The sequence below is a fragment of the Phascolarctos cinereus genome, unplaced genomic scaffold (genome assembly GCF_003287225.1).
Source record: "Phascolarctos cinereus isolate Bilbo 61053 unplaced genomic scaffold, phaCin_HiC Scaffold_2;HRSCAF=192, whole genome shotgun sequence".
Taxonomy (NCBI): domain Eukaryota; kingdom Metazoa; phylum Chordata; class Mammalia; order Diprotodontia; family Phascolarctidae; genus Phascolarctos; species Phascolarctos cinereus.
The window spans coordinates 355,029,662-355,052,374 of NW_027555625.1; the positions used below are offsets into that span (position 1 = coordinate 355,029,662).

The 22,713-nt window shown below is 37.6% G+C and overlaps 1 protein-coding gene across 1 annotated transcript in view; it reads left to right on the top strand.

Annotated features, from left to right (window-relative positions):
• PPP1R13B (protein phosphatase 1 regulatory subunit 13B) overlaps nucleotides 1-22,713 on the top strand; it is a 100,276-nt gene that overhangs the window by 57,044 nt on the left and 20,519 nt on the right. The window contains 6 exon segments of the mRNA XM_020971147.2: nucleotides 10,118-10,219; nucleotides 11,916-11,982; nucleotides 11,985-12,089; nucleotides 14,770-14,966; nucleotides 16,405-16,545; nucleotides 19,733-19,913. Coding sequence (XP_020826806.1) covers nucleotides 10,118-10,219; nucleotides 11,916-11,982; nucleotides 11,985-12,089; nucleotides 14,770-14,966; nucleotides 16,405-16,545; nucleotides 19,733-19,913 — 793 coding nt within the window.

The window sequence follows — 22,713 nt, forward strand, 5'->3', positions numbered from 1 at the left end:
TTTAAAAATTTTGCGTTCCAAATTCTCTCCCTCCCTTCTGCCTCCATTCCCTACTTGAGAAGGCAAGCAATTTGATAACAATTATGCATGTGTAGTCAGGCAAAACATTTCCATATTAGCTACACTGCGAAAAAAATACAGACCAGAAAAAGGAGAAAAACAGTTTAAAAAAAAGGGGATGCTTCAGTCTGCATTCAGAGTTCATTACGTCTCTCGATAGAGATGGGTAGCATTTTTCTTCATGAATCCTTTGGAATTGTCTTGGCTGATTGTCTTGATTCGAGTAGCTAAGTCATTCACAGTTGGTCGTCACACAGTCTTGCTGTTACCGTGTACAGTGTTGTCCTGGTTCTGCTCACTTCACTCACCTCAGTTCATCTAAGTCTTCCCACAACAGTATTCCATCACAATCTTGTACCACAGTTTGTTCAGCCCTTCCCCAATTAATAGGCATCCCCTCAATTTCTAATTCTTTGACTTCACAGAAAGAGCTGATATAAATATTTTTGTGCAAATAGGTCCTTTTCCCTTTTCTTTGTTCTCTTTGGGAGATAGTATTGTTTTGAAATTTTTTTCATTTTCCAATGAAAAAAAACATTGGAATTTGAACCCAAGACTTGGGTTCTAGTTCTGGTTTTTATATAAACTGGTTTGAACTTGAACAAATCACATATCTTTGGACTTTAGTTTCTCCCTCTTTAAAATTGGGGGATTACTGTAGATGATCTCTAACCTTTTTTCTTCCTTCCCACACCCCCAACTATGATATTCTGTGGTTCAATAATGCTAAATGGCCCCTCTGGATTTTAAACACATTTTTGCTATTGGCATTTTTTCAACTTGATAATGAAGCATGTCTGACATAAAATCATTAAGTGAGAAGCACCCAGGAGGCAAAGTTTTATGTAAAATCATTAAGCTGGAAATACTGTTCTCTATGTAAGAATCCATAGATGGAGTTCCCAGCAGAACTTGTTTTTCCTTTTATTTTTTAAAAAGCATCACCATAAATGGCTTTCAGATTGTACAATAAGAGTTTGCTATTTGAAATGGAAAGACTTGAGGATGAAAGAAATTTAGACTTAGGATTTTTACTTATTAAAATAAAAAAGACTCAAACAGTCACATTGTGCGATGACTAACATTGACAGACTTAGCCCTTCTCAGCAATGCAAGGATCTAAGACATCTCCAAAGGTCTCATGATGGAAAATGCTATCCACATCCAAAGAAAGAACTATGCAGTTTGAATGCAAATCGAAGCACACTATTTGCTATTTTTTTCTTCTGTTTTGTTTTGTTTTCCCATTCTTGTGGTTCTTCCTATGGTTTCTAATTCTTCCTTACAACATCACTAATGTGAAAATGTTTAATAGGAATGTATATGTGTAGCCTATATCAGATTGCATGCTGTCTTGGAGAGAGAAGGGAGGAAGGGAGGGGGAGAAATTTAAAACTCAAAAGCTTATGGAAGTGATTGTTGATAAATTAAAATAAATTAATAAAAAAAACTCACTAGTTTGTACAAATCAGGGTGAGATGTCTGTCTAAATTAATGAAGAGTCTTAGTTAAAGGATGGAGACCATTATTATCATCAAGCATATTAGAGAAAACTCAGAACTAGGTTAGATCTTGTAATCAAGATGACCTGTTCTAGTGAATACTAAGTAATATGTTGTGATTAACATATTATTTACATTTCTTTGTGAAAAGGTATAAAAAGAAGAAGTGTGGAAAGAACACAGGCTCTGAAATAAATGAACAATGTTTATTACATGCTTAGTACATGTCAAGCACTGCTGCGGGCTGGGGACACAAATACAAAAATGTGGCAGTCCTTGCCATCAAGTAGTTTATATTCTAATAGGAAGTGGTGAAGAGGAAGGGATGAAACATTTTGGTTTGGGAGGTCACAAGGTTGTTGAGTGAAACCCTGGGGTTTGACATGACCTTTCTGATATTAATGGAAATATTGATTATAGATTTGATTGCATAGAAAGGAATAACGAGAGGTGGAGCTGGGATAGAGGAATGTCAGCAGGGCAGGAAGAAGATGGGGGGAGGAAATATGAAGTATGGCTGGGGCCAACTTAATAGAGTTGGTTATATGACTTTCTGCTCACACACTCACCAGGTCTAGAAGTAGAATTACAAAGCTGAATGGAGGTGTGCTAATGAAGGGGGCCAGGTTTGGTTTGTTGTAACAAGATGGTTTGTTATTTGTGTCAATCTTCTTTGAGCACTGTGCATAGTAGCTTGCTCTCTCCCTCTTTCTTTCTCCCTCTCCATCCCCTCCCCCTATCCATCCCGTCCACAACAAGAATGTTCCATTGTTACACCTTCATGACAAGAGAATATGAGGAAGGCTTTTCTTGTATGTTAGGTGGACATTCTCTAGCAACCGTTTGGGTGAACATGGACGAACATCACACAAGTAGTAAGTGTCAGAGTTGGGATTTAAACCCTTGTTATCTGACCCCAGGAAGATGAAAACCTAAACCATATCCCAAATCTGGCATTATATGGTATTGTCCTGGAAGACATGGCAGCTAGATGATGCAGTGGGTAGAGCGCTGGACCTAAAGTCAGGAAGGCTTATCTTTGAGTTCAGATCTGGCTTCAGACACTTACTAGCTGTGTGACCCTGGGTAAGTCACTTAACCCTATTTGCCTCAGTTTCTTCATCTGTAAAATGACCTGGAGAAGGACATGGCAAACGAATCCATTATCTTTGCCAAGAAAACCCCACAAAGAGACATGAAGAATTGGACATGACTGGAACAACAGAATAAGTTCTAGAAAACAGTACTTTAAGTAACAGAAATCCTTGTCTTCCAGTGCTTTTTCAGGTCTTCCCAAAGCAGTGTCAGTGGCTAGAACCTTTATGCATTCATCTACTCAACATGTATTTTTGGGTGCGCACGCGCGCACACACACACACACCCAGCTAGTATAGCCTCCTCCTCCTGAGTGATGCTCATCTGTTTTTCCACAAGCTCTTCTTAGAGGAACGGCCAGGTTGGCTCTTCTTTGAGCATCGTGAGGATACTGACGTGTACCACTCAGTCCGTCTGTTACTTCTTGGCTTGCTGTGTCATGTTCCTACCTGCTTTCTTAGGATGCTGTTTTTCGAGCCCTTTTTCTAGTTCAAGACTTCTTCCTTTGAAGTGGGTTCCCTGTGAAGTTTAACAGGTAGTTTTATGAGGACAGAAGGATGTATCTTTTGGTATAGCAATGCTGCATTCATAGGATATTACCCCAAGAAACAGTAATGTCTAAAGGTATCATTAGTTATATTTAAGTCAAAGAAGATTTAGGTAAACAAATGAATGAGAAGCATAACAAGTTGTTTTATAAACACATACATGCATACATACACATATATACATATTATACACATCTATTAGGTGCACAGTAAAGTTTATTTTAGTTTTTACGGTGCAAGATATATTGGATCAATAGTTTCTATTTACAAGTGTGACATTGAACAGAATAATCCTGTGAATTTACCACTGTTGCCATTATGTTTGTGAGTTTTTAGAGGAGTAGAGTCTATTGCTTTTCCCTTTCCACAGAAGTTATAAAGGAGTATGTTTTTTGACTGTGAAAATAGGTTCAATATGAATGTATATGTAGAGCCTATATCAAATTGCACTCCATCTTGGGGTGGGGGGATGGGAGAGATTGGGAGAAAATTTGGAACTCAATCTCATGGAAGTGAATGTTAAACTAAAAATAAATTTTTAAAAAGAAAAAAAAGAATGTTTTTCTTTTAGCGCAAACAAGACAGGATGATTTAGGTCTTAAGTGAAATAAGTAGATATTGTCATGAAAGTGAGCCATTTCATTAGACTCAGGACTCTTGGCAATAGAGATCATTTCCATGAATAACTGACAGTTTCATTGGCAAAGCTAATTCTTTTTTGTCTCATGCACTTCTTAGAGTTAGTGCTGAAGGAAGCATTAGAGGATTTGTTATAGTCTTGTGAAAGTTTTTCGTTCTTTTTGTATTGGGAGACTTGCTCTGAATCTATGAGGGGGAAAAGAGTGGCCTTTTCTGCTCATTTATTTAATAGTAGGGATATGACCTTGTATCTGATTGACAGTTTAACAAAAAGGAACTAAATTGAAGATTATGAGGGAGCCTAGCTTGATCTCATTTTGGCATAGATAGTAAGAGGAAACTGAGAAAAATGGCTCTGTTGTTAAACTAGAAAGAAAACCAGAGTGCTCCATTGGGACCTCCCGATGCCATCTGGAGAATTTCAAATTTGGCAAAATATAAAACCAATGGTATAGAAAATTGGATATTTGTTTACTTAAAGTTTTAAAAATTTAGTTAAAAAATCTATCTTGTTGGGTGGAGCCAAGATGGCGGAGTGAAAGCAGTGACTTGCTTGAGCTCTCCCCCAAACCTCCAAATACTCATAAAAAATGGCTCTAAACAAATTCTGAAGCAGCAGAACCCACAAAAAGACAGGGTGAAACAAATTTCCAGCCCAAGACAACCTGGATGATTGATCAGAAATGTGTATTGTGCCGGGCTGGGAGCACAGTGCAGCGTGGGCGTGCCCGCAGCAGCAAACCTGGAGCAGGCCTCAGAGGACTGAATCTAGGGCAGCTGTGGAGGTTTCCAGACTCCTCAATCCACGAATGCCAAAGACAACTTAGAAGGTCAGTGGGAAAAGTCTGTTTCTGTCGGTGCTGAGACAGGAAGGTGGGGTTTCAGCTCCATTCCACAAGAGCATGGCTCTGGGTGAGGCAGCTGCTTCCCGAGCTTCTGGCCCACAGACTGAGGGGAAATCCAGTGGCTGATCAGAGAGGGATTGCAGGGATCTCTTTGCCAGTGCTGAGGCAGGAATCTCTTGCTTTGCCCGTGTGTGGATCTGGGTCACAGTTCTGGGCAGTGGTTCTGGGGTGAGGAGGAGCACTGGCGTGGTAGAGCTTGGAGTGGCTGTGGAGAGGAACCCCTCCTCACAGTTACGGGACAGAAAGGAATACTTGTGGTCATAGGCCAGGAAAGGAATAAACACCTCGCCCCTTATCATACCACCTTGGAAGAACTGAAAATTTACAGGTCCCTACAAGTATCTCTGAAAACAGCTACACAAATCCCTGAAGCTTGGGACAGTACACTCTCCACATTGGAAGCAGACTCTTACCTTAACAAAGAGTTTAAAACTCAAGTAATTGGCTGGATCATGAGCAAGCAGCGCAAAAAGAGTCAGACTATATTATCTTACTTTGGTGACAAAGAAGATCAAAATAATACAACCAGAAGAAGACAGCAAAGTCAAAGCTCCTACATCCAAAGCCTCCAAGAAAAATATGAATCAGTCCCAGGCCTTGGAAGAGCTCAGAAGGGATTTTGAGAAGCAAGTAAGGGAAGTAGAGGAAAAACTGGGAAGAGAAATGAGAGTGATGCAAGAAAATCATGAAAAACAAGTCAACAGCTTGCTAAAGGAGACCCAAAAAATACTGAAGAAAATAACACCTTAAAAAAGCCTAACCCAAATGGCAAAAGAGGTCCAAAAAGCCAATGAGGAGAAAAATGCCCTAAAAAGAAAAATTGGCCAAATGGAAAAGGAAGTCCAAAAGATTACTGAAGAAAATACTTCCTTAAAAATTAGAATAGAGCAATTGGAAGATAGTGACTTTATGAGAAATCAAGACACTGTAAAACAAATCCAAAAGAATGAAAAATTAGAAAACAATGTGAAATATCTCATTGGAAAAACAACTGACCTGGAAAATAGATCCAGGAGAGAGAATTTAAAAATTATTGGACTATCTGAAAGCCATGATCAAAAAAAGAGCCTAGACATCATCTTTCAAGAAATTATCAAGGAAAACTGCCCTGATATATTAGAACCAGAGGGCAAAATAGAAATTGAAAGAATCCACAGATCTCCTCCTGAAAGAGATCCCCAAAGGAAAACTCCTAGGAATATTAGCCAAATTCCAGAGTTCCCAGGTCAAGGAGAAAATATTACAAGCTGCCAGAAGGAAACAATTCAAGTACTGTGGAAACACAATCAGGATAACACAAGATTTAGCAGCTTCTACATTAAAGGACTGCAGGGCATGGAATATAATATTCCGGAGGGCAAAGGAGATAGGATTACAACCAAGAATCACCTACCCAGCAAAACTGAGTATAATCCTTCAGGGGAAAAAATGGTCATTCAGTGAAATAGAGGACTTTCAAGCATTCCTGATGAAAAGACCAGAGCTAAACAGAAAATTTGACTTTCAAATACAGGACTCCAGTGGAACATGAAGAGGTAAACAGGAAAGAGAAATCATAAGAGACTTATTAAGATTGAACTGTTTACATTCCTGCATGGAAAGATGATATTTGTAACTCATGAGAACTTTGTCAGTATTAGGGTGGTTGAAGGAAAAATATTGTATGTATGTGTATATATAGATAGATAGATAGAGGGCACAGGGTGAGTTGAAGATTAAGGGGTCATATCTGGAGAATAAAATTAAGGGATGAGAGAGGATGATACTCAGAGAAGAAAGGGAGAGGTAGAATGGGGTAAATTATCTCACAAAAAAAAAAAAGAAAAGTCTCTCACAGTGGAGGGGAAACAGGGGAAGGTGAGAGGGAATGAGTGAATCTTATTCTCATAGGATTTGGCTTAAGGAGGGAATAACATACACATTCAATTGGGTATGGAAATCTGTCTTACCCTACAGGAAAATAGGGGGAGAAGGGGACAAGAGAGGAGGGCAGATTGGGAAAGAGGGTAATCAGAAGCAAATACTTCTGAGGAGGGACAGCGTCAAAAGAAAGAATAGAATAGAGGGGAGGGCAGGATAGGATTAAGGGAAATAGAGATAGTTTTTCACAGCATGTCTGCTATGGAAGTGTTTTGCATAACTGCACATGTACGACCTATATTGAGTTGCTTGCCTTTTCGATGAAGGTGGGTGGGGAGGGAGGAAGGGAGAAAATTTGGAACTCAAAATTTTAAAAACACATGTTTTTAAAAAAAAGTTTTCACATGCAACTGGGAAATAAGAAATACAGGAAATGGGGTACAGAAGTCTATCCTGCTCTACAGGAAAATAGAAGGGGAAGGGGATAAGAGAAGGGAGGGGGGAGAGATAGAAGAGAAGGCAGACCAGGGGAAGGGGTATTCAGAATGCATGCCATCTTGGGGTGGGGGGAGGGGTGAGAAATTTGGAACTCAAAAACTTGTGGAAGTGAATATTGAAAACTAAAAATAAATAAATTTATATTAAAAAAAAAGAACTATACAAGCTGAAAGGAATGTGTTTAAGTAATCAAGAGAGAAATAAGGGTATCTCTTTACTGTCAAACTTTCTTATTCACACTTCAAACAAGCTTAATTGCTATTTTTTCCTTTTCTGTATTGGTAACATGATGGCTAAATGCTGCCGTCCACTACTTCACAGTTTCCTTGTCCTGTAGCACAGCTTTATCTAGCATCTAGCAAAATATTCAACTTTAAAATAAATTCTTCTCTAAACTGTAAAAAAAGTTTTTTTTTTTTTTAAAAATCTATCTTGTTCACAGATTCTGTGGTATTAAACACGGCTTATTTTCCCCATTTAACTATTGTAATTATTTGCTAATGGAATTTTTCTAAAATTCTGAACTTAACAAACACCAAATAAAGTTAGTATTTCCATGCACATAATATAACCAAAAAAGAGAATCATACATTTAAAAAGTAAATTTCTATTATGTGTGGCTGGTTTTTCTTTTTAATTAAGAGATTAAAGATAATTTTTCATAGATGTCCTGCATGTCAGTGGTTCTTTCTGTCCTTTCTTGGCTTCTCTTCTGTGCATTTAAAATGTTTGCTTTGGGGGGGAGGGTGTCTTTATTTTAGATTGCTATCCCAGCATGTTGGCTATATCGTGTTCCTTCTAATCCCTTTTGATGTTATAAATCACCAGTGATATTTGCACTTATCTTGAATCTTAAAAAATATAGATTATTAAGAGTAAAATATAAAATATAAAAATGTACAATTAAATGGAAATAACTTTTTTCTGTAGTCAAAAAAAACTTTACACTCCAAAATCATAAGTTGAAGGGTTTTTTTTTTAGTTTTTATTGTAAGTTTTGGGAAAATTGCTGTAGACTATTAAAGGAACCAATATTTTTGAGGGGAATATTGCTAGATTTGTAGAAACTTGGAGCGATAACTAATATAGTGGATGACAGTGATTTTTCAAAATTTACCCACTTAGAACAGTGGGCTTAACTGAATAAAATGAAATTGAACAGGCATAAATGTAAAGTTGTATACTTGGGTTTAAAAAATTAGTTTTGCAGTTCATATGATAGAGAGCATAGCAAGATAATAATTCTGTGAAAAGGACATTTTCATGAATCAGTGGTTTGAAATGGCAATCATGGAAATGATCCTTGGCTGCATTAAGAAGCTTAGTATTCAGAATTGGGGAGGCCTAGTTCCATTATACTCTAGTGTGTAGGCCACATTTGGAGTGTCTCTAAAACTAGTATTTTCATGTTAATATTAAGAATAGAAGTAGACTTTTGGTCTCACTGACCAGCACTAGCTTTCCCCTTTTTTTGGTAGTAAAACTGTCTCTTTTCAGTGGAAATTGCTGTATGAGGTGGTTTGAAACTTGCATTTTTGTAGATGATCTCAGACTGGTTTAGCCCTCCAAGGTTTTTATAATAACAGACTAGGGAGGAGATGAAGGAAGGAAACACACACTTAATAAGTTGAGCTTACTGTGTGCCAGGCACTGTGCTGAGCTCTTTACAAATATTATCTCATTGGATCCTCACAACAACCCTAGGGATGTGTCTATTCTCATTTTGCAGTTGAGGAAACTGAGGCAGACAGGTTAATAGACTTGCCCAGGGTCACATAGCTAGTACAGATCTAAGGAAGGATTTGAACTCTGTTCTTCCTGACTCCACGCCCAGCTCTACCAGGTATACCATCTAACTGCCTCTGACTAGGAGATTGTATTGAGACTAGTTGTACAAATCTGAAGTTCTGTATGTATTTTTAAGCCATGAATTCTTAGACTCCAAAGCCGTTGCAAATATTTAAAGTATTTCATGGAAAGGTATGTGTTAGCAGTTATGTGAATTTGTAATAAGATGGGTGTGAATGGAGATTGGGAGGGTGGCTATTAAGAATAATGAGTTCTGTTGAGTAGTAGCAGTATAAACAATCTAAATCGAAGAGGGATATATGGATGGGTGACCTGAAAGCGGGAGATATGTGTGATGTATTCAGAGGGAGTCTCTTCTCCCAAATATCAGCTATTGCTTTTGAAACCATACCATATTTTTTCTGGGGGGGGGGGTGAGGTAGCTGGGGGGGTTAAGTGACTTGACTAGGGTCATACAGCTAGTAAGTGTCAAGTGTTCTGAGGTTGAATTTGAACTCAGGTCCTACTGACTTCAGGGCCAGTGTCCTATCCACTGCGCCACCTAGCTGCCCCTCATATCATATCTTAAGCAAGTTCAAATGTGATTCAGCCCTACAATATACTTTACTTTGATTTGCTTCATTTTTTTAAACTTTCTTGTGTAATTATCTTTGTCTTGATTTTTTTTCATTGACTCATTTTAGTGTAGTTCTGTTTAGAAGAAGGTCATTAAAGTTTGTTTTCCCTAGAACAAAAACACTTCCTGTTTTGTGTTTCAGTAACCTTAGCATGTTTCTTTTCTTGAGATTAGAATATTCCACTGAGAATTGAATACTGATTTTCAGATCTTGGATATTTAAAAATTTTTGGCATCTTAAATTAGCCAAAAACCTTGGAAATAACCATTCTGGGAGCCTGAAACAAAATTATCACATATAATTAAGCTTTGAAAAATTTTCCAAAGTCAGAGAAATCTTTCATAAGATTTTCTGCATGTAATATCTTATTCGTCTATGAATGGGAATATTTTATTTTTCATATTTAGTCACCACCATCATGCATTTGGGCACAGTCTTCTGATTTTCAGAGTATATTTTTCTCCATGAAGAATCTACCAGAGGGCAGTCTTTCATGTAAGCATGCCGTTGTCTATAGTCTATAACACCATGCAATTCTAAGTACTTGGAGAAATACATTTTAATGAGTGGTCTTTTCTCTGCAGGTGGGGAATCCACGGGTTGAACTTACACTTTCAGAACTCCAGGATATGGCTGCTCGGCAGCAGCAGCAAATCGAAAATCAGCAGCAAATGTTGGTTGCCAAGGTACACTTTGAGATGGAACTAGGGAAAGGATTTGAGGGCCTTTAGTAGCTTATTTTCTGTTGTGATCAGTGTGGTTATGCTCAACACATAAGCACTCAGCACAGTGCCAAGTATTCCTGCCTTCCCCCATCTGACAAAGGAGGGCTCCTGAGCATTACATCTGACCACCAGAACTGAAAAATGCTATTTTTTTCTTACCATTTTGTAGCTTTCTTTTCACCTCTGAAATAAATTTTCTCTTCTTGTCACAATCATTTCTCCCATTTACACTATGTTCATGTAGCATAAGAACAAGAAGTTGTCTTAATGGGGGTTTGTGCTTTGTGCAGTTGATAACTTCTAAAATGGGTGATGAAAAGCAGCAGCTTTTTCTAGGGGCTGCAACACTGCAGTGAAGTGAGCCGACTGGTACCGAGGCTGGTTTGGCTTCTATTCTTTAGTGAAGCCAAAAGGCTAAAAAAAGATGAAGTCCAGGTAGAAAGGTTAACTGTTAGGACCATTTATACACAATTTTGTAATGTTCTGAAAGCATTTTGAAGGTTAGCTTGTATTCAAATTATTGCCTAAGTCTGAAAAGAACTTCAAAATAGAAAAATGCTTGTGTTTTTTTTTAATTCACTGAATTCCTGTTAAATACAGGTTACTATTTACTTCTATGTAAAAATAACAAATATAAGTTTAGTATAAACCTAGCACTTTGGAGACACTTAATTTTTTAAAATGCCCTAGATTTTTAGAATTGAAAATTTGTTGAATTAAATATGAATATTCTATTTTTTTATAAAATATTTTCCTTTTTACCACATGTAAACAGAATCCTTAGAACATAGTATGTAAGAAATGTTAGTTCAGTTTTTTAAAATGTGTAGTTGATTTTTCATAACCCATCTTCAAATTGGTGAATTTTATGTACTTAGAGAGACTGACTTTTTAGTGTTAATGTTGTCCTGATATACGTTTTGATATATAGAAAAGCTTTTCTATTCTTGGTGATTTCTTCTATTGATTGTCATTTACCATCATCAATATGCATATTTTGTGCTTTGTATTACAAAAGGATTATTCTCTTATAAAAATGTAAAGCAACTGTAAGCTGTGTTTATTAACCTCTTCAGGAACTCATCTGGAACAAAAGATACACTCTTTTATTTGTTTAGTGGTTCCTAGCAAATTAGAAGTTTATCTTGTAGTAGATCTTATCTTTTTCAGTCTAAAATCCTCAGCTCTTCATTTCCTTTGGGAAATTGAGCAGTGTTTTGGGAACTATTTTGCAACAGCAGGAAACCTGTTACTAAAAGCAGGAAATTAATGTTGGAGGAAACTTAACAGATGTGTTAGAATGAACGTAGATGAAATTGTTTTAGTAGATTATATGAATATAATTTACTGTACTTAAGATAACATTCTCCTTGGGTTTTTTAAAAAAAAGTTCACCACAGAAATTATTATTGTGTGTTCACTGTACTTCACAGGTCAATTTGCATCTAATTTTTAAATCCTTAAAATTGTTCCTGTCTTGTACTTGTAATAAATAATTCAGTTTTTGTCTACTCTAACACACGTGCAATAATCCTTTTGGCATTTCTTTAATGTATGTAGTTGACCCTGAAATTTATTGTTTTAGTTGTTGCATAAATAATAATTTAACTTAGGAAAACGTCAAAATTAAGCTTTTTTCCTACTTTCCCTTTGTTAGGAGCAGCGCTTGCACTTTCTAAAACAACAAGAACGTCGCCAGCAGCAGTCGGTTTCTGAAAATGAAAAGCTCAGAAACTTAAAGAAAGAGTAGAGGCCCAAGAGAATAAGCTGAAGAAGATCCGTGCCATGAGAGGCCAGGTGGACTATAGCAAAGTTGTCAATGGCAACCTGTGTACGTGGAACGTTTCCTAATTCTGAGACACCAGGGCGGAGTGTTTCCCTTTTTTCTTCTTCTTTCCTTAAATCTAAAGTGAATGAGACAATTTTGGTTACAAAAATATGTTATTTTATCATTATTATTATTATTATTATTATTTTTTAGGCAGTTGGGGTTAAGGGACTTGCCCAGGGTCACACAGCTAGTAAGTGTCAAGTGTTTGGTCTGAGGTTGGATCTGAACTCAGTTCTTCCTGACTTCAGGGCTGGTGCTCTATCCACTGCACCACCTAGCCGCCCCGGTAACAAAAATTAATGCTGGATATTTTTTCTCTTTTTCTTTTTAGTGAGACTGATGATGAGCGTTAGGTAACATGCTGTAATAGGGTGGGTTTGGAGTTTGCATTCTGGCTCTACGATTTATTACTTCTCTGATCTTGGAGAAGTCACATCACTTCTCTGGGCCTTTGTCTTGTTATTGGTAAAATAAGGGGGTTGAACTCACTGGGTCATTTCTGAGCTCCCTTTCAGCTCAAAATACTGTCCTAAGATCATTCCAACTTCTAACATTCATTGAATTTATTCTTAGATTTCATGCTGTTGGTCTACCTTGTAGACAAAATCTCAGTATTTAATGAGATCTTTTAAGTACTTTAGTAACTTAGAAACCTTTTGGATTTAATCCAGGGCTTTTTTGCCTTAAACTTGCTCTGTTGTAAACAGTGTAATGCTTAATTCTTTGCAAAATTCTCGAATTTCACTAGCAATATAACATATATCATAGATAAAATATTGTCAAACTGTCTGAAGTTTTCTGGTATTCGTAACATTTCTTAATAAATTACATTCCCTGAAAACAATTTTTAAAAATTAATTTATTTTGGGTTACAACAGTCACTTCCATAAGCTTTTGAGTTTTAAATTTTTCTCCCCCACCCTCTCCACTATCCTCCCCAAGACAGTGCACAATCTGATATAAGCTATGCATATACATTCCTGTTAAACATATTTTCACATTAGTGATGGTGTAAGGAAGAATTAGAACCAATAGGAGGAACCACCAGAAAGAGGAAACGAAACAGAAGAAAAAAATAGCAGATAGTCTGCTTCGATCTGCATTCAGACTCCATAGTTCTCTCTTTGGATGTGGAGAGCATTTTCCATCATGAGACCTTTGCATTGTTGCCTTTTGTAGTTGGTGCTCCCATGGAGCAGTTTTGTTTCTCCTGGTGACACTGTAATGGACAGAGAGCCAGCTTCAAAGCCAGGAAGACCTGTTTTAAGTCCCTCCTCTGCCATGTGTTGCTGTGTGAGCTTGGCAAGTCACTTCATCTCCTAGTGCTCTGGGCAGATCCTTAAGTCTGTGAGTTACAGAGAAGGTGCTGCTGACCTGCTTCCACAGTGGGAGCTTCATCACACAGAAGTTCCCTATACAAATAAAATAGCAGTTCTAGTTCCTATCTGTGTGGACATATTGTTGTAATTAGTTGTTGTGTATGTTTTTTGGCTCTCTTTTCTTCACTTTGCATTTTTTCATACAAATTTTCCCAAGTTTCTCTGAATGTTTCACATTCCTCATTCCTTATGGTGCAGTACTATTCCATTATATTCATAGTTTGTTCAGCCATTCCTCAGTTTTTGGATATGCTTTGTTTGCAAGGTTTTGCTAATACAAATAATGGTGCTATGAACATTTTTGTGCATATAAATTCTTTTTGGATCATCTGTCATCCTTTTGGTCCTAGTTGTGGAGTCACTGAGTTAGAGGTTATGAACAGTTTTAACTGAAAATTACTTTCCAGAAGGCTGAACCAATTCATCACTTCCTCCAGTGTGAATTAATATGCTTGCTTTCCACAACTCTTCCAACAGTGCATTTTCCCATCTATACTAGCTTAATGGATATGAGGTGATATTTTAGAATTTTAATTTGTATGTCTTTGATCATAAGGGATTTAGGATGGTAATTAATAGTTGTATTCTTTTGAAAATAATTTGCTTGTTTCTTGTGACCCCATCAGTACTGGGCAGAATGGTTCAGTCTTATGTGTCAATTCCTTACAGGTTTTGGATATCAGATTCTAATCAGGGCATATTCAATGCAAAGGTCTCTCCTCTAAATCTTTCTCATCTCTCCATATGTCTCATCTTCTTAGTCTAAATGCATTTTGTGCAGAAATACTTAAGGTTTTATATAATTAAGAATATTTTGCCTTTTATCTCTTCTGCCCTGTGCCCAGTTATTAATTCTTTAATATCTATTATTGTGAAAGCTGTAGTTTTGCATTTTCCCTAATTTTTTCATGGTGTGACTCAGTATTGACTTGATATAACTATGTTTTTCTGACTGACCTCCTCTGCCACTAATGGGCATGTCCTTAAGGAAGGGGTACATAGTTCTGTTTCAAAAGTAGAGAGCATATTTTAAATCAGATAGAAAAGATTTTTTAAATCATCCATTTCATGCCTTTAGTACAGTGGAGATATCTAGAATTAAGATCAAATATGTGCACAAAGTTGTACCATATACATAGAGATTAGGATGTTGAATTGTCAGTGATAGTATAATTGCCTGATTCACATAATTTAAATCAGCTTTGCTTGCATAAAATTACCTTCAACGCTTGTGTTGGTTCTTTTTTATTACATTATTTTTAATTGAATTATTTTTTTCTTGGGGGTGGGGGGGATTACAGCTGCTGAAATTGAAAGGTTCAGTGCCATGTTCCAGGAAAAGAAGCAGGAGGTACAGACTGCAATTCTAAGAGTGGATCAGCTCAGTCAACAGCTGGAGGATTTGAAGAAAGGGAAACTCAATGGATTCCAGTCGTATAATGGCAGATTGAGTGGACCTGCTGCAGTGGAGTTGAAAAGATTATACCAAGAGCTTCAGGTAACTTGCTGCAGACTCTCCATGCAGTGAGTGATGCTGAAGATGAGCACACTGGAGCAAAGCCTGGGGTACTCACTTAGGAACAAGTTCTCCCGGTGTTGTTTGTAGAATAACTGAATCTGATGAATTGTCTTGGATTTGTTTGGGCCAGGTCTATGATTTCCTTAGTATAAGGAAGTTTGGATGTAGAAATTTCCTTTGTCTGAAACTCAGAGTGCTAGAGAGATAGGCCTGAGGCACTGATAGATGAAGTGATTGGCCCAGAGTTGCCTAGATACTATGTATCAGAGGTAGCAATTGAAACCAGCTCTTCCAGATTCCCAGGCTGACTCTATATAAAATTCCACTCTGACTCTGTGATTTACTGTTTAGCTATATGAAAATATAAAACCGCATGGTACCAAAGTCTCCTTGTAAACTAAATTTTAATGTTACTCTAGTCTAAGAAAGCAGCTACTAAATTTGAATAATTGAAAATCATGAGAATTTTTTTTTGAAAAACAATTATTAAAATTATTTAAAATGAATTGCTTTACCTCCCCCTCCCCCCAACTGTATATCTTTGGGGCAGCTAGGTGGTGCAGTGGATAGAGCACCGGCCCTGAAGTCAGGGGGACCTGAGTTCAAATCTGGCCTCAGACACATGATACTAGCTGTGTGACCTTGGGCAAGTCACTTAACCCCAGTTGACTTGCGTGCGCCCCCCCCAGGTGTATCTTTATCATAGTTCGCAAATTGAGTTATATTTAGCAAACTGTGTTATTTTTCATCTTTGCATTTCCACTGCCTTGCACATAGTAGGTACTTAATAAGAATTTGTTGAAATGAAATAAAATAATAGAGCAAAAGGAAATGGCAAGAATTCATGATATCTTTTGCTTGTTAGGTGAGGCCAGGGTTTAACTGTTTAAAGTAAAGTGTGTGATGTTGTAGAAAATGAGTGTCATTTAGACTTTCTAAGTATACTGGAATGTATATGGCATTATGTCTTCTGCATACAGAGTGAGAGTCAGTACGAGGCAGTTCAACGTCATATAATAAATGAGTTGATTGACTGGCAGAAGGAATTCTGATATAGTTGTTTCACATAGTACAGACCCAGTGGACAATTCAGTGTATGAAAATTTTTTTTAAAAATGTATTTTTCACCTGGCCTGTATTTTCAGTGTTTGCCTTGTGTTTTTGTGAGCTGTGTGAATACTTAGAGATATCTTCCTAAGGAATCTTTGTTGGCTTCCATTTACGTTAAGTATGAAGCAGTTAGCATGTCAGTTACATCTACATATGTATATACACAGACCTAAAAATCTAGGTATGATACATACTAGAACTTAATATCATCTTTAGTTTTTTTTGTTTTTTTTTTACTTCTCATGGAAATGAAGATTTAATAACCTTTTTAATTAAAATTATAAAATTTGTGCTTTTTTTTTTAAAGATTCGGAATCAGCTTAATCAGGAACAGAATTCCAAACTCCAGCAGCAGAAGGAACTTTTAAATAAACGTAATATGGAGGTTGCTATGATGGACAAACGAATCAATGAACTTCGTGAGCGTCTTTATGGGAAAAAAATTCAGGCACGTCAAAAAGAAAACATTCCTGTAAGATAAATTTTTACAAAAGGCCCATCTCCAAATTTCACTTTTTTTCCTGAATTAAATTACCTCCTATCTCTACCCCCCAGTCAGTGAAAAATCATTACAAATAAAAATGCTTATTTGCCAATTGGTGGCTTAGGGAACCTTAAAGCCATGAGAGTTCAGTAGCAGAACCTGGCAGCAAAGGTTACTGATGACAATGTAGCATCTGAAACCACTGGGTAAATAAAGCACCCTGTGTTTCCCCTCTCCTCTGACTTGGACATACCTTCTCTGCTCTGGTATTAGGTCGCCCTCTTCATTTTGCTACTGTTATTTTTTTCTCCCTCGATGTCTTCCTTCTCTGTCAGAAAACAGTGCCTGGAAGTGGCACTCATAGATACTGCTTGGCACTGAGGATCGATTGTTTTATTTTCAGTTACTCCTGTGTGGAGTAAGTAGAAAAATTGCATGTAGCAGAGAATTAATGGCACTCAGGTCACCACTGCCCTTTTTCCTAGGAAAAGTACCAGTAGCTGCTCTGCCACCAACTCACGTTCCCTCTCATGTTGGTGGCTTGGCACTGCTTCTCTGGATGGGCAGGAGGTGGAGAATGAGGGTGTAGTTTGGAGGAAGAAGTCATCACTTTCAAATTCTCTTTGAGTGGGCAGACTTCATGAAAATGCCAAAAACAATCAGTGGCCATAAAGTTGACTCTGCTTTTGAAGGATACCAAGAAATCATGAACAGCTTTAGCAGTGACACATTTGATTTTGATGAAGGATATTCTAGACTAAAAAAAAAGTTAGAAGATTTTTCTTCTGATAGTAAAGCTGCCTTCTGTGTCATTAACCTTAGGGAAATCCTAAAGGAATATCTGAGATATACAATGCTCCCCTTCAAGATCACTCCTTTGTATGCTGTCAAATATAGTGACACTTCACTATAATATAGGATGACACTTGCTACTATAGGAAGAGTATATGATTGTGCTAAGACTGAAACACAATTGATGCTGAGTCTTGGAGTGCCTCCAGGGAGGATAATCTATGCAAATCCATGCAAACAAGTTTCATAATTGAAGTGTGCTGCCAACAACAAAGATGATGACTTTTTATGGTGAAGTAGGCAAAGTTGATTTTGTGAATCACTACTGATATCTCCAAAGCTCTCTGTTGTCTTAAGTGTTAAATTTGTTAAGTCTGAAAACTACTAGGCTGTTCTTTGAACAAGCAAAAAGAACTGAATACTGATGTTTTTGGAGTCAGCTTCCACTTGAAAAGTGATTACGCTGATCCCAACATCTTTGTTCAAGTGGTTTCTGATGCTTGATGTGTCCTTGACATGGGTACACGGTTTGAGGGAGGGAGGGGAAAGGTGATTTGATCCTGATATTTGTAGTGGCTTTCCTGGTTCTGAAGCTGTTAAACTTACATTTAAAAAGATTAGCATCCCACAAATACTTGATTTTTGACTCTGGAATGAGAATTATAGCTGAAACAGGCAGACACAATGTTGCATCAACTTTTGTGTTTGAAGTTGCATCATTGCCCAAAAAACTGTGTTAAAGGGATAGATTGTGACGAAGTGGATTCAAGTAACCAAATTATCAGTTTATCTTTATCATTTGATATGCTACAGCTTCATGTATTTTGTGCTGCCAGACAACCTTTAATTCACTTTTCAAATATATTACTAAAAATATTGCATTTATTGTGGCTATAAATCAGAATGATGATCTAAGCCTACTGTTATCTAATGAGTGTTTGATATCCTTGCATATTTAATTTTGAGGTAATGTGACATCTTTGCTTGGCTGATAAGATAATTTATGTCAAAGCAGAAAGGGCCTGGTAACATAGACAGTTGCCTGCTTAGATCTCCATAGCCCTCTGCCTCACCCCCCCCACACACACACACAGTTACTGGTTTCTCCCCTTGCCCTTCATCTTTGCTACTGAGAGAAGTTACAAATGGAGACTGAGCCCGGTATGTGAATTATTTGTCAGTGGTGTTAATTCAAAAAGTTCCAATAACAAATTTGAAAAAGAAAGAAAAGAAAAATAGCTATGTTGTGTTGGGGAGAGAAATTAGGAGGATTGGGTGAATCAGTCCTAAAGACTGGAAGAGTTGAAATGAACTTATGTGGCTGCAGGATAAGCAAAGGTAGTGCTTTTCTGTATATTATTGCCAGTTGACCCTTGCTCCAGCTTAATGATTTGCTTTATAATTTGAGATATTTCAAAATGTTCTGAGAAGTTTAGATCCATTTTTTTTAATTTAGAAAAAAGTTTCAACATCATTGGTTAATTTTCAGAAGTCTTATTATTTTAGATGATTGCCTTTTCATTTTTCTTGTGGTTAATAATAAGTGTTACTATGAAGAATTAGCCTGCCACCATGGACTTAATATGCATGTTCTTATTGATTTTTCAGTTATCAATAAATTTATGTTATACCATTATGGCATCTCATATATATACCATAGAGATTTGATGCTTATAGACTTTTCTGTTCCAGAGTAGTTATGTGATTCGAATAAGACATTATTATTTTATCTCATCATGTTGTTGCTTATAAATGTGGAGTATTTTGAAGTAAATTAGATCTTAGAAGAGAATCATAGATTTGTGATGGGAGATAGATGTTTAGTACTATAGTAAAGAAATGAGAGTTTCATCATGACCAATGACCACTATTGGGTCATTTGGGAGTTTTTTCTTTAAAACTCATCTTTTTTTAAAAAAAAGTTCATTTTTCAAAGGTTTTTTTCCCAGTCATTATTATAAGAATTCAAATATACAAACAGTAACAAGAGTACAAAGGCAAATTTTTAAAAATTAAACAAAATAACTTATAAATTACTGTGCATGTAACTGCACACTTCTGTTACTGATGTAATTTGAAGAGGAGACTTCTGTTTTTAAAGGGTCTTTCCCATTGTAATTACAGAAAGAAGCAGTTTCATTTTGTATTATCAGATATTATTCCCATGCAAATCCTAATGTGTTGTGATTACCACTTAGCATTTCTGGATACACATGAATTCCTAAATATGAAATGGCCATTGGTAACATGGGGGGAGGTTCAGCAGTAGAATAATAAGTCTCATGTCAACCTAGTATCTTGATTTCTCTTAGCTCTGAGTTCACACTAATCACTTCTCCTGTTTCCTTTTTTCATATAGTTAAATCGAGTTAATGGAACATCATCGCCACAGTCATCCTTGAGTGCATCTGGCCGAATAGCCGCAGTGGGACCTTATATACAAGTTCCTACTGCTGGGAACTATTCTGTGCCGGGGGACCCAGTAAAGCCACAGTCTCTCACAATTGCTTCAAGTGCAGGTCATGGAAGATCTAAGTCTGGTAAGTAGAGTAAGACCCTCTTATGATTGGGAGAAACCCTGAAACTTTTAAGGGGATAACCATATAAATGGAGGTTTGAATGGCATTTTCAGCATTCCTGATGCTGAGGTGTAGATTTCTTGTTCTTTGTTACCTGTTAGTTGTGGAATGTGAATAGAATTCTGGGATTTCAGGAGGACTTGGATTCAAATCCTGTCTCAGATGCTTACTAGCTGTGTGGTCCTGGGTGAATCACTTAACCTCTCTGTGGCTTAGTTTCCTCATTTGTAAAAGCACACTATGTTCAGTGGCCTCTAAGGTCCCTTCCCATTCTAAACTTTGATCCTATTATTCTTATTTCTTTTCTTTGTTTTTCCCCTATGGCTTATTATACTTATAGGGTATCATGCATATGGAACTGTCAGACATCTTGGAACTAGATGACCAGTGGACATCTTAAACTTGCATGTCTAAAACCAAACTAATTATGTTTCCTCCTAAACCCTCCTCCCTCTCCTACTTTCCCTTTTGCTACAGAGGGCAACGCTATCCTCCCAGTCGCTCACTCACAGCCTAGGAGTCATCTTGTATTTCTGACTATCCCTTCTTCTCCCGCGCCCCCCCACCCCCCAATCCAAATCCTTGCCAAGGCCTGCCGATTTCATCTTTGCAAAATCTCTCAAATATGCCCCTTTCTCTCCTCTGACACTGCCACCAGTCTAGCATAGGCCCTCACTACCTCACACTTGGAAGCAGTAGCCTGATCGTACATTTATCCCCTCGAGTCTCTCCCCGTTCCAGCCCATCCACTATTCTGCTACCAAAGTGATTTTCTTAGAGTCAGTCAGACCATGTTACCCGACCTAGTCAGTAAATTTCAGTGGTTTCCTATCACAAAATACTCTATATGACGTTCAAAACCCTTCAAACCGTACTCCCCTCCACGTGTTCAGTCCTCTTGGACTGACTCTTTGATTTAGTGATGCTGACACTGGCCTCTGGGCTGTTCCACAAACAAGATGCTCCACCTCTTGGCTCTGGGCGTTTTCTGACTGTTTCCCTTGCATGGAACACTCTCCCTCCTCTTCTCTACCTGCTGCCTTTTCTGGCTTGCTTCAAGTTGCAGCTAAAATCCTACTTACTACAGAAACCCTTTCCCAACCCATCTTAGTTCTGGGGCTTTTCCTTTCGTAATTATAACTGGTTCACACTGTACGTAGCTTATTTATACGTGTTTGTTTGCTTGTTGTCTCCCCCGTTAGATGGTGAGCTTCTTGAAGGCAAAGATTGTCTTTTGGCCCTTTTTGTATCCCCAGCACATGCTGCACATTGTTTGGCATATAGAAGACACTTAATTAATGTTTATTGATTGACTGTGTATGGCTACTGCATTTATTCATTTGATAAATATTCTGTGAGTGCCAAAAATGTCATTTGTACATTTGTGCTCTGTGATAAGAATTAGACCTATTTTTAGGCATCCTAAAAATATACGAAAGTGGGTCCATTTCCAATGTGACTTTGGAAAAATGACTTTAAAGTTACTAGAACATGACTTCTGATATGATAGCAGGAATTAATTGAATGGTATCCTAATGGTTTGTTATTTTTTAGGGTACAACACATTTATTCTTATGGAGTTTGGCTGATATATAAATATGGTGTGAAACAGTGCCTATGCTGGCTACCAACACCTCTCTTGAGGCTGGCCTGTGCGATTCACATAATACATTGCCTTGAATTGCTGGGATCAGAGAGGAACAAAATAAGTTGTATTGTCCTGCTGTACCTGTGGCACCATTCTAAACCCTCTTTAGCATTTAACAGTATCAGCCACCTTCTCCTTTGGGATATTTTTTTCTCTCTGGGCTTTCATGAGACTCCTCTACCTATCTGGCTATACCTTCTAAATCTATTTTGCTAGATTATCATCCATTTCCCACTTTGGGATGGGTACCTACTAAAGCCTTATCCTGGGCCCTCTTGTCTAACTGTGATTTCATCAGCTCCTATTATTTCAGACAGATGAAGTGCAGATCTGTTATATCTAGCAATAAATAAATAAATTCTCTCCTGAACTTCAGGACTGCATCACCAGCTTCCTAGTGGACATTTCCATTTGGATTTCAAACTGCCTGTCCAAAAGATAACTCATTTTCTTTGTCCTCAAAAACGTATCCTTTTGACCTTCCTTATTTCTGTCAAGGGCACTGTTATTTCAGATACCTATGTTCAAAACCTTGGAATCATTCCTGACTCCTCCTTGACCCCCCATATATCCTGTTAGTTGCCAAGGCTTACCTAGAGTTTCTCTTGCATGCATCCCCTTCTCTCCCCTAGACAAGGATCACTCTAGTTCAGGCCTCATCATCTCTTACCTACACTATTGGAATAGACTCCTGTTTGATCTCCTTGTCTCATGTTTCATACTTCTCCAATTCATCTTTGTGACAGCTGCCGAAGTTATATTACTAAGGCACAGATTGACCATGTCCTTCACTTGCTCAAAAAATTCCTGTGGCTCCTTTTTGCTGCCAAGGTAAAAACATAAATGCCTCTAGTTAACCTTTGTTGCCTATCACAGTCTGACTTAACCCTGTCTTTACATATTTATTACACATTATTCCTCTTCATGCACTCTGTAGTCTAGCCAGACCGTCCTGTTGCTTCTTACAAATATATATTGATGCTTTTACACTTTGCCCTGTGCCTGGAAGATGCTCCCTCCTCACATGTTCTCCTTGGTAAGCTTGGCTCGTGTGCTACTTTCTAAATTAGTCCCTCCTGGTCACTCGTGCCCCCCAGATACTGTGAGTGTACT